Genomic DNA, 11,689 nt, shown 5'->3' with positions numbered 1-11,689 from the left:
GGATTCTAAACTAATTTTGAATTAGAATCTTTGCTAGAGTTATCAAACTGCCGAGAAATAAAAAATTACATGAGTATCGATATTACTGAATCGATCAATGTTCATTAAGACATTATTAAACTATATAATGACCTTGAATTGATTGAGTAATGAGAACTAAGCAGCCCTCTATAGTAAAGTTAGGATACTACGTATTTTAAATTACATACGTAATTTGATTTAGGAATGGCCAGTGAATGAAAGCTGCTCGGTGATTGGAGGCATACGTGGCGGAAGAAAGAATAACACCACACTAGTCACCAGAAAGTGCTCAACGTTTCGTAAAACATGACTGCGTGGAAAAGTAGTTTAACGCTGTTTTTAAGGTACAATAATGTTAGTTTATTAAATTGCAAGAAGCCACATTTTTCGAGGCGAAATGCTGCTCATTTTACTTATCATCCCGATACCAACGTTCCAGCTGATGGTAAATTTCTATAACACATCTTTCTTAAAGAATTTTTTCTTTCATACTTATTTTTGATGAGTTCATGGAAGAATAATATTTTTACAGGAGAAAAACACAAACTTAACATGTATCAAGCTATTACAAATGCATTGGATTTGGCATTAGAAAAGGATCCAACAGCAGGTTTATATTTTCATCTTTTATCTTTTTTTACAATATTAATTATTTAACATTTACTAGTTAATTTTTTTTGAAAATTCTTAGTTGTATTTGGAGAGGATGTTGGCTTTGGAGGTGTATTTCGATGTACGATGGGGCTGCAACAGAAATATGGAAAAGATAGAGTTTTTAATACTCCATTATGTGAACAAGGTATTGTTGGATTTGGCATTGGTTTGGCTGTTTCTGGTGCTACAGCTATTTCGGAGATACAGTTTGCAGATTACATATTTCCTGCTTTTGACCAGGTATATAATTTTAACTAATTTATCCTTTTGGCGCATTGATAGCAACGGCCATAAAAGCCTGATAACGGATTATTTGATTATTGAGGTAACTAGATCTACTGTCACATTTAGTAACAGTAGAATATAATGATTCAGTATTAATAAATGAATAATTAAAATCTGTTTCCCAAGTCAAGACCAATAACTGGACTACAAATTGGACTAAAACTTAGTTCACTTAATTGCGGTATTAAAAATTATCACTTCACTTGAAGGTAACTTTCTTTCTCGTCCTAATTAGTTAGTATAGTTAATTTATGACTAGAATTCTCACGTATTTTCTTTATTGCGTTGCACATTTTTATTGTTTATAACTTCCACCATAATTCATATTAGTTTCAATCTGCTTAAATAAGTTGTAATTTAAAGTTTGTTTCCGTTAATTTACTTGTGAATTCCATAATTTATTTTTTTTCGCATAAAATTTTACGTAACTGACCTTGTTTTTATGAAACAATTGGCCAATATAAATTAGTTACGTCACAAGCGTACGTTATCTTCTCACCGTTATAGGACTTAATACAAAATCATAAAAAAAAAAAAGCGAATTTCTGAAAATATTACCCTTTGGACGGAAGAACTAATGTACGATAAATAATTGAAATGAAAAATATCTCAAATAAATGTGGCATCTAATTCAAAAATTTAATTTCGCGATCAGTTATTTGCACTGCAGCTCAAGTGTGAGATGGAAGCAGTTCAGACATTATCGCGTTTCAATTTTTATGAAGGGTATTTGGTCTACCACGATACATTCCCAGCTACTTCCTTCATTTAAGGACTAGTTTGAACAGCACATTAAGTGCCAACTTGTTGGATATGTCAAGAGAGTCCTGAAAGTAAGATTGTTATGGTTCTAGTTTTGGTTACTATGGTACTATGAATGGTTTAACCATCTAGTCAATATTCATTAGTCAGTGACCTACATTTGGTGGAATAATACGAACTAGTGGGTGTATCCTACTGGGACGCAAAATGCGATCTACACATCGTTGTGGACCCTCGGACAACTCCACAGAGCAGACCAACTGAGTGAGATAGGTTGAGAGCATTTATCCTACAGTCGGGGTTGAGGTAATCTACCTGAAGCTGAGAAGTGGATAAAGGAAGTCATTTTAATGTAGGGGAATGATTATCCCACTCAGCCGATTTCTCTCTATTCCAGGGGTTTTCTTAGTGAGACTGGGCAGTTACCAGAAGGATCGTATATTCTCTTAGAACACTTGAAGGTAGAGACTCCAGAAGTGATAATTCCTATCTGCTATTGGCTTCCTCCTCTCTTAGAACTAAAGAATGACGTAGTTTTATCTCCATGGGTACTACAGTGTGAGTGGACTCAAAAACAATAATAAAGGTGCGGAGTAACCAGTTCACAAAAGAAAAGTCTGACTTGAAGGTTTTTAGGAGTTACAAGAATCTGTTTTAAATGCGTCTCAGTTTTAATGATTTTTTTAATTCCATTAACATCATTTTTTTATGTGTCAAACTTAGTTCAGGATTTTTAGTTTTTTATGTTATCTTCTTTTGCAATAGTAAAAATGTTTCTTGGAATGTTATTATTTTTTGTTTATTTCTTGGTGTTTTTGTAAATTTTAATTTTCAGTTATTCAGTTGTATAATTTTGCAAATGATTGCATTAATAATATAATTTATCTTCAAAAAGACAGATTTTAGTGAAAATATTACCCTTGCAATATACAAAACGCTCTTCATTTATTTATTTATTTTATATTTTAATTCCTATCACTAGTTCAGAATTTTATTATTATTATCGTCATATGTGTGATTGTGCATGTTTGAGCTAATTTTGTGTATTAAGCACTTTTAACACATTGTGGTAATTATGTACATGAACTGGATAACTTCCTTCTTTTTATTGACCGGCTTAAATTTTTATTAAATGCAATGCAGCTTATACGTCCTGTTTCATTTCTATCCCATTCTTGTATTTATTTTGGTTTCCTTCAATTAAAATTGACTTTATGTGCTCTCTTTCATATAGTAAAATTGAATTATTGATATAAAAATAGGAAAATGGAAAAGTAAAAATAAACTTTTGAGTTTTTTAATTTCATTATGGGTACGTAGCGCATTTTGAAGTGAGTAAACTATTTTCTTCAGTAGTTACAGAAGTCTATTAAATTAACTTAGATAGCATTTCTTAAAGCATCATGTCCGAATACTTTTAAAATAGCTGAGCTCAGTCTGCAAAAAAACATCACGAAAAATGTTTTTTTCTGTAAAAGTAATTATGAATATATATTTGTTCTTAGTTAGTAAATGAAGCTGCCAAATACCGATATAGGTGTGGAAATGAATTTAATTGTGGTAAGCTGACAGTTCGTGCACCTTGTGGTGCTGTGGGACATGGTGCACACTATCATTCTCAAAGTCCTGAGGCATACTTCGCACACACTCCCGGACTTAAAGTAAGCTATTATACCTTTATAAGTAGAATAAAAGATGCTCTCTGTTATGTTAAACTTTTTAAAAAAGTTTATGGAGATTCTAATTCTGTAATTTGAATTAGATAGTAATGCCAAGAGGTCCGATCAAGGCTAAAGGGCTTCTTCTAGCTTGCATTGAGGATGAAGATCCTTGCATATTTTTTGAACCAAAGGTTCTATACAGGTCTGCTGTTGATGAAGTTCCAATTGGACATTTTACTGTACCTTTGGGCCAAGCTGATGTTGTCATTCCTGGTAAGTGTGCATTACTGAGTCCACTGTTCTTATAAATCATCTTCACGGCTATTTATTTTAAGCATACTTGACGTATTATTTGTCTGGTTATACGAATTTCGTGTGCTTAATATGAACGGATACGAGAAATTCCCGTAATATTTTAATCTAATAGCCTTTTTTATATAAGACATCTTGGAAAAGGCACATTAATTGCCATACAACTGCCTTCACTAAGAAGGAAAAACTATGGAATTTTATCATTGGACGAAAGTGCTTTAAGTTTTGTTGACCGTATTAATTACATATGAATGATCTGTTTAGATGTAAACACTAAAATGTTTAGCTACGAAAGTTTTCAACTCTATTTTAGGCTTTCCAATGTTTTCGTTCCCCTTAATTTAATAGAACGCCACTTTCTATATCATTTCACAGCCATCAAGTGGGATGATAAGGAGTTAGGCATTTTTTGTCTAAGAGTTTTCTTTTCCAAGTGTTAGGTTTGATTAATTATGCTTAGATTTTACTATTGCAAAAATTTTGTCTTCGATTCTATCCGTCATAGCATGCATGTTTTCAGAGGTAGATTACTCAGTTTAGTGTAGAGTTTTCGGCTTCACTTACTTAAGTTACCGTCTCGCAATAATTGCTGACTCAGCTTGATAAACATGCATGCGACGACGGTTAAAATCTAAGATATTATCCTACACTGCCGACCTAACCACATTTTAAAAATTTTATCCGCTCAGTACTTATTTAGTGATACTTTACTTCATAGTTACCTCTACCTCTTCTTTTTTAATAATAATAATAGTAATAAATTGAACCAAACTAGAAGTTTGAAATAAGTAACATTCATTAAAGTCCACCTATTTAGAAATGACTTAGAATGTTCAATGATTTCTTCGTGTTTTTGTATAAATTCTCGAACTAAAAAACTAATGGTAGTTTTTTAAATTTTCTCAGGTAGTGATGTAACGGTAATTGGATGGGGAACACAAGTTCATGTGTTATGTGAGGTTGCACAAATGGCTAAAGAACAACACAATATTTCTTGCGAAGTTATTGATCTGATGACTATTTTGCCTTGGGATTCAGAAACTATATTTAAGGTAATTATGATTAAACATTATTTACTGTTTTTAATGGAATTATCCCCATAAGAATGTAATTTATCATTGTCTCTATTCTTTTATTTTTGATAAATATGTTAAAAACTAAACCTTTTACACTCTCAAATTTCATATTGCGTTTTCTTTGATATCTTTTCGTAACTAGCTTGTTTTCTAAAGTCAAATTATGCAATTAAAAAAAAAAGTGATCAATTTTTAAAATTAGTTAGACTAACTGGATCATTGGAATGATCTTCCAACGCTCATTTGACTATCCTGTACACTTTTTCTAGTGCGGTAAAGCATTGCGGTTTTCGAAAGTTTTCAAAATTGAGGTTTTACCAGGAATCATTTTTTAAATCGGTCCTTGATTTTGAAAGAATGTTATTATCAAATTAAACTTTATTTGTATAAAGATACAATGTATGTGTTACAAAGATGTTATTAGAATTGTTACGTACTAGTTACTTGAATTTTTGTGTGCGTGCTTGTATGTAGAAGTCTTTGTTGATCTGAATACAGTCTTGCAAACCTTTTATCCCACTTGTATGATACTTTTTTGTCCGAGAAAGAATATTAAGAGACCTGCTATGGACTTATTATAGAGTTCCTATTCAAAAAATTTAAGAATATATTTCAGGGTAAGTGTTATTGTTCCTAAGTTGGGATTTGCAGTAACGTCAAGAATCCTGAAGCTAGTTCCACGTTTATCTATAAAGAAACTTCCTCTAAGAAGACTATTCTGTCATTATGTGAAGAAGAAGCTTGTCCTGTTAGGGCCCACTCCAAGGATGATAAAAAGAAAATCATGATTCCTGCAACGCTTTATTTTAATTCACATTTCCACTGAATATACGAGTAAAGCCAAAGAACCCTTCTTCCGCAACTCAGACATAGATTTTTCATTGTATTAAAATCAAAGAAGAAGAAGATCTAGAAGCATTGGTGGCTATAATGCTCCACGATAAACTTCTCTGCGCAGATATGGGGACGTAGTATTCATGTCCTAGAGTGTGAAATTGTTGATGTGGAAGAAGAAACCCTTCAGAAGGAGAGCAAGAACACTGAATTAGTTCTCTGCTATCAGTTCTAGTCAATTTAAAAGATTTATAAATTAGGAAAGATTTCTTCTTCCGTAAGTCGCCATCAACTTTCGAAATGTTGCGAATGATTTCATGTGAAAGCTTCTTCGAAAGTTTAAAGTCTAAATCATTTGAAATAATATTTAACTGAACTGTTTCTCTTAAACAAAACTGCGCATTAATTTCTTTCTTTGAACTAAATAAACTGCCCAGACAATAAATTCACTAAAAACCTCGGGAAATTTATTGATACAATAGATTTGTGAATAAACGTTATTAAACCCTGCGAAACTTTAAAGATAAGACATTAAAGGTTGAGTGTAGAGTGAACAGCTACAAAGCTAAAATCAAATTTATTGTAGCTTCATTAGGTAAAGTTAGATTATTTCAATTTGTTGCGCAGTATAAAGAAATAAATCGTTTCTGTTGTTCCAAATTTAATAAAATTCTCCAGACAAACAATAAGTCATTATTTTTTTTAAAAAACTCAACTTTTATTTTAGATATAAAACTTATTAATATATATTCTTAATATTGCAGTCAGTAAAGAAAACAGGCAGAGTTATTATTTCCCATGAAGCTCCATTAACTTGCGGATTTGGAGCTGAACTTGCTACCACAATTCAGGTATTTATAAGTTAACTGCAACAGATGGTAACGGTAAATATTATTTTCAATCAATCTAATAATTTACATGGTTTTCAGGAGGAATGTTTTTTGAATTTGGAGGCACCAATAACAAGGGTTACCGGTTTTGATACTCCATTTCCACACATTTTTGAACCATTTTATATTCCTACTAAATGGAGATGTTTAGAAGCTGTATTAGATATTGTAAAATTTTAAAATAATGTAAAATTAGCATCGGCAAGGAAAGATTTATTTTTTTAAAATTACTTTAATGGTTATCTGAGGACATTCTTCCCCAAATACTAATCTATTAATGAAAAGCTGCTCAAGAATATTTTATTTTTAATTGATCAAGCTTTATCAGATAACCGAATATTATCCTGACTGACAGGACGGAGCTAATATTTTTTGTTGTTAAATTTTAATGAATTATTGTGTGAATGAATTTTGCTGTTTGATAAAGTCCTCGTTTAAGACAATCATATCTTTATTTAAGTTAGAATTTGTTAAATTGTTGTTATCGATGTTAAAAATAAAAAGTTGTAAATGAATCCGTAATAGTGTTAAAGGATTTCATCTCAAATATTGGACAATAAGGTGAGAAAAAGTATTTTTTATTTTTTTACATTCCTGTGAAGGCTGTCATATTTAATAAAGATTTGTCAACAGTTTTTAGTGTCTGTCTCTTACCATTAAACACTGAATGCAAGCGTCGTTGATGAATAAGCAGATTACGTGGCAGATCTAAGTAGCTACGCTAAATCTTTGTACGGTACATTTGCTCAGCTGATTCCATTGAATCCCCTGGTAAGGCTAGGATGATGATGATAGTGGTAAGAGAATTGGTAGATATTGCACCCACTTCAAACGTCGCTAGCCAGCACTAGGGAACTATTTTGAATCTCATTTGTTATACCCCTGGGTCCGATCGGGGTCTTTGAATCCCTCCCCCTTTGAGATTGCACCATTATGTCATTCATTTACCATTATTTAGCCAATACACGCAACCTAACTGGAACTGCTTCTTTAAATAACATCCTTGGGTACACATTTGAGGTAAAGAACTTATGTTTCACTTCTGGGAAAGGGAAAGGATATATATAATATCTAATATAGATATGAATATTCTTCTGCTGGCTGAACTTTTTTCCGAGGGAAAATTGAAATAGATAATCTCAGCAAAGATTAAAGTTACCCATTGTTCTCAGGCTTACTAAGATTAGGAAATAGCCAATCTTTTTACAAATTTGTATTGTTACTTTTGTTGTTAACTAGCAATAGTTTTTTTTTAATACCTGAGAAAATTTTTGGTGCAGAAAAAGCTTTATTCTTCTTACCTCTGCGTCCAGGATACTAAAATCCATCTATTCGGGTTTTAGAAGAAGATTTACCATTCTATTACTTACAACGGTTGTGAAGGATAAAGATAGAAGATCCATACTTTACCCCAGCTTTTATATGAAAATGTTTTGTTCAAGATCTTTTATTTTCCTACCAAAACAAAGAACTGAATATCAAGAAATTCGTGTGAATGTTTGGCATCTGATTTTGTGGTACCTAGTTTCTCAAAAAAATATATAATACAAGCATTATGTAAATTTATGTGAAGGTCAAAACATATATCAAAGGAAACATCAAACTTTGGTACTAGCTACAGTGCAGGATACTCTTGTTGCAATATCACTAATTTGCACACCATTGTGATTTGTGCCCTCATAGCTGCTTGCACCAGTGAAAGTCAATACAAGACTAAGGAGATACTCTTTTTATAAATATATTCTGCCATCACCAACGGCTGCATTACGAAATCATTATAAGCCAGGTTAACATTCCTTTAGATACATTCACCACTTATATATTTGTACAAGGAATTTTTTCTGATTTCATTTAAAAATATTTCTTTAAATGTATTTACCCTCTCTAATTCTATTTTCAGATGAGACTGATATTTTATATAACTTCTTAGTATGAAATGGAGGTAGAGTTTCTCTCTTGAGGGTGTTCTATTATTATTGTGCACTTTAATATGTATATATTGAAACTATAAATATAAATAAAATTCATCCTTGCATGGCTTTGTATTATTATTTTTTTTTAATACTTTATTTTCACAACAGCAGTTCATTTCTGCAATAAGTGAAGCTGATACAACATGATACGTAGTAAAATACATGAGTAGCATGAAGGGAGAATTTCAATTGGCGAAACTCCAAAAGAATATGTCACTATTGGTACACAGGCACTTCTTGGAGGATTTCAGAGCAATGCAATGATTTAGGAAACTAGAGAATTAGGATGTAAGAAAATTGATGCGGGGTATTTAACGTAACAGGATCTTGCAGTTTCAGAAACATAGGGAACAAGAAGATCTCGGTGCAAATTAGAGGCTTTGTATTTAGTAATGAATTTCGCCATAATAGAGGAAAAGAAATAGGGACTTCTTTTCTTGTCAAATCCAACAAAGAACACAAGTTTCAAGATTGTGTGCAGCACCTAATCGGTGTAAACAGGTACACTTCTTTTGTGACATGCTTTACAATATTCGATTTTAAGTAACTAAGCACGAAATTAAAAAGGACTCCATTATATTTTGATTAAGAAAACTGTAGTTATTTTTCCAATTGAGAATACAAATTTTGAATATTGAAAGATGTTGATATAATGGAAATTTACTTAAAAGGGTGTGGAGTACTAAAAAGCTAGTAGAAATCTAATTCCCTCAGTTCTTTAAATTTAAAAAGAAATAATGAATCTGCCTAGGTTGTCCTTCTCAAATATCCAAGCTACTCTTTTTTAAGGTAGGTTATAGGAGGGAAACTATTAAAAATCTTCCCCTGAAATCTGCCAAATTTAGATACGTTTCGAGTTAATAAGGACATAACACACAACTGAGCCCAAAGCCTAGAAAATTTTAATTATACAGTACATCAATTAACCGGGCTGACCTCCGGCTATACCCACCACGGAAAACTGAAACCCCGGTTAAACCAAATACACAGTATTACATAGTACATTTGTGCCTATGAATGTACATATGTATATAAGTATGTACAATATGTATTATACGGGTGCATAGGTAGACTCATCAGGAAGATGTCTATGTGAAAATATGTAAATTATAAAGCCGTTTCATCCCAGAGATCAACTCCTATCTTAGACGGCAATCCTTTTTTTATTTTTTTACATACATACATAATGATCCTTCAAGAAAATCAGGTATAAAAGAGTTGCTGCCACGCCTACAATTATGTTACATCGGAAGACAACAAATTTTCCTGTCGCCACCGAAAATTAACTTTTGTTTCGGCGCCGATCCAGATGTTCTTATAATGACTCAACATGATCCCGGTTAATCGAGGTTGTACTGTATCTTGAAATGCACGCTAAGTTTTAAGTTGAAAAATATAAGATAGACGAGACAACAAATGCATCTACTTATTCTTTCAGTAAATTCAAATCGTTTTAAAATAATTAAAAACCTTTATTTTATTTTCTTCTAGGAAGGCATTTTATTAGCATCTGAAATTCAGCCTGTTTGAACATCAAATTTAATTTATGATGTAAGTCTTTTTAATGGCTTTTGTATAAACATTTTCAAGTGTAATGTTACTTGAATAAAGAATTTTATGAAAGCTACTTTAATGTTGTTCTCTAGAAAACCAGGTAATTCAGATCTAGTGACACAGATTGATAGGAAAATTGTGTTCTCAAACTTGCTCAAGTTGGAAGACTTAGCATAAAAAAGGAGAGCCTATTCTTTATATTACATTTAATTACAGATAACTTTATATAACAGATAGATCAGTGGAGACCCCCTTTCCCAAATGCAGAGTTTGCTTAACATAGGTTTGCTTGTCATAATACAATAAATGGTCAATATTAATTCACTAAAAAATATACGTTACTATATTATATGTTCTGTCATATTCTTTATAACAATCTACACATCGACATCTAATTACAAAATTTTTGAATTGACAACAGTAATTAAAAAAAAGAAAGGTTTTTGTAGGTTTATCCATGGGGAAAGCAAGGAAACTGAAAGAGACTGTAACTGAGCAGGAGAAACACTTCGTAGTTTTATGTGATATATTTCCTTGAGAATCATGTTATTAAAAGTATTTTGAAGAAGCAGTGAAATAAATAAATGTTTCATATCAAGGGTTATTTCAATAAGTTGTCCTTGTGAAGCCAATCTGAACATTTTTTTTTAAAGAGGGTGTTTAATGTGTTAAACACTTACAACGAATGAAAACAATTTATGTACATGGAAAGTTAGAATTTATTTTTTCGTAAATTTAAAGTTATTATTAACTTTATATTTGTATATATTTGAGAGAAGGCTACAAAGCAGTACAGCAAGTTACATACACAATTACAGCGATATAAGTTGAATATAGCGGTGGCAAACTAGTATTGCTACAATAATGGAGAGAATCTAGAGGGGGCAGCCACCAACCAGTCCGTCCTTCACAAGGCAAGCAAGTTGAGAATTAAACACACCAGAATACTTTCACACTCGGTCCAGGTCGCTCAACTAGGACATTTATGTCTGCACTCTCGTCCCACACCACTTTACTTTTTCGTAATCTATTCAAGCCGATTCTGTTTAACATGCTAACCATTCTCCCTTTATATTCCCCCTTTTTTCTATTATTTTATTTCTATTCTATCTCCATCAAACTAATACGAATGTATGTATTTGATTTTTTTAAATCAAATGGCTATCAGCCTGTTTAAAAATGGTTGAAAAGCTTTCAGTTTTTAAGTTTCATAGCTTAGGTCGACATTTGGAAAACAAAAATGGGAAATTTTGGTTTTGTCTCAATAAAAAGATGTTCACCTTCCCATTTGTTCTAATCTTAAGTTGCTGCTGGTTTGGCTGATTTGGACATAAAATTATATTTAATTTAGCAAAAAAAAATTGAACAGGAGCGTAGAAATTTTAAAGAGAGCTAGTCCAATACTTTGCAGTGCGAATGGGGGATGCGGGCTGGTAGAAGCTCTCATGACACTAGATCCTCGTCTTCCAGGTCTTACGATTGATTCTTTGTTTGTACAATAAGAAATAGAAGCGCAGGTATCCGCAGCGAACTTCAGGAGCACTGTAATAATGGAAAAAGGCAGTATGCTAAGTAAAAGTTCTTACGAGATATTGCTCAATGCTATTAGTTCGTGGTATCTTTTTACCTCTAATGTGTCTAGTTATGTTTAAATAAAAAAATTGGCG

The 11,689-nt window shown here is 32.1% G+C and overlaps 1 protein-coding gene across 1 annotated transcript; it reads left to right on the top strand.

Moving 5' to 3' along the window:
- Positions 1-156: 156 nt before the first annotated feature.
- Positions 157-7,130, top strand: BckdhB (Branched chain keto acid dehydrogenase E1 subunit beta). Its single transcript, XM_074137469.1, has 8 exons — positions 157-466; positions 554-631; positions 713-915; positions 3,228-3,383; positions 3,485-3,656; positions 4,602-4,747; positions 6,370-6,456; positions 6,535-7,130. Exons 1-8 carry the CDS (start codon positions 328-330, stop codon positions 6,673-6,675), a joined length of 1,122 nt encoding a protein of 373 aa, XP_073993570.1. The 5' UTR covers positions 157-327; the 3' UTR covers positions 6,676-7,130.
- The last annotated feature ends 4,559 nt before the right edge of the window (positions 7,131-11,689 follow it).

Source organism: Rhodnius prolixus, unplaced genomic scaffold (genome assembly GCF_049639745.1).
Source record: "Rhodnius prolixus isolate KJV_2025 unplaced genomic scaffold, Rpr scaffold_5, whole genome shotgun sequence".
Taxonomy (NCBI): Eukaryota; Metazoa; Arthropoda; class Insecta; order Hemiptera; family Reduviidae; genus Rhodnius; species Rhodnius prolixus.
Note: the sequence above shows the minus strand (reverse complement) of the source record. Positions and strands in the feature narration are given on the sequence as shown.

Excerpts from the sequence above, each read along its gene's own strand:
- BckdhB (XM_074137469.1), top strand. The coding sequence starts at position 328 with ATGACTGCGTGGAAAAGTAGTTTAACGCTGTTTTTAAGGTACAATAAT. Across the intron at positions 632-712 it reads AGAAAAGGATCCAACAGCAG|TTGTATTTGGAGAGGATGTT; the intron begins GTTTATATTTTC and ends GAAAATTCTTAG. Across the intron at positions 6,457-6,534 it reads AACTTGCTACCACAATTCAG|GAGGAATGTTTTTTGAATTT; the intron begins GTATTTATAAGT and ends CATGGTTTTCAG.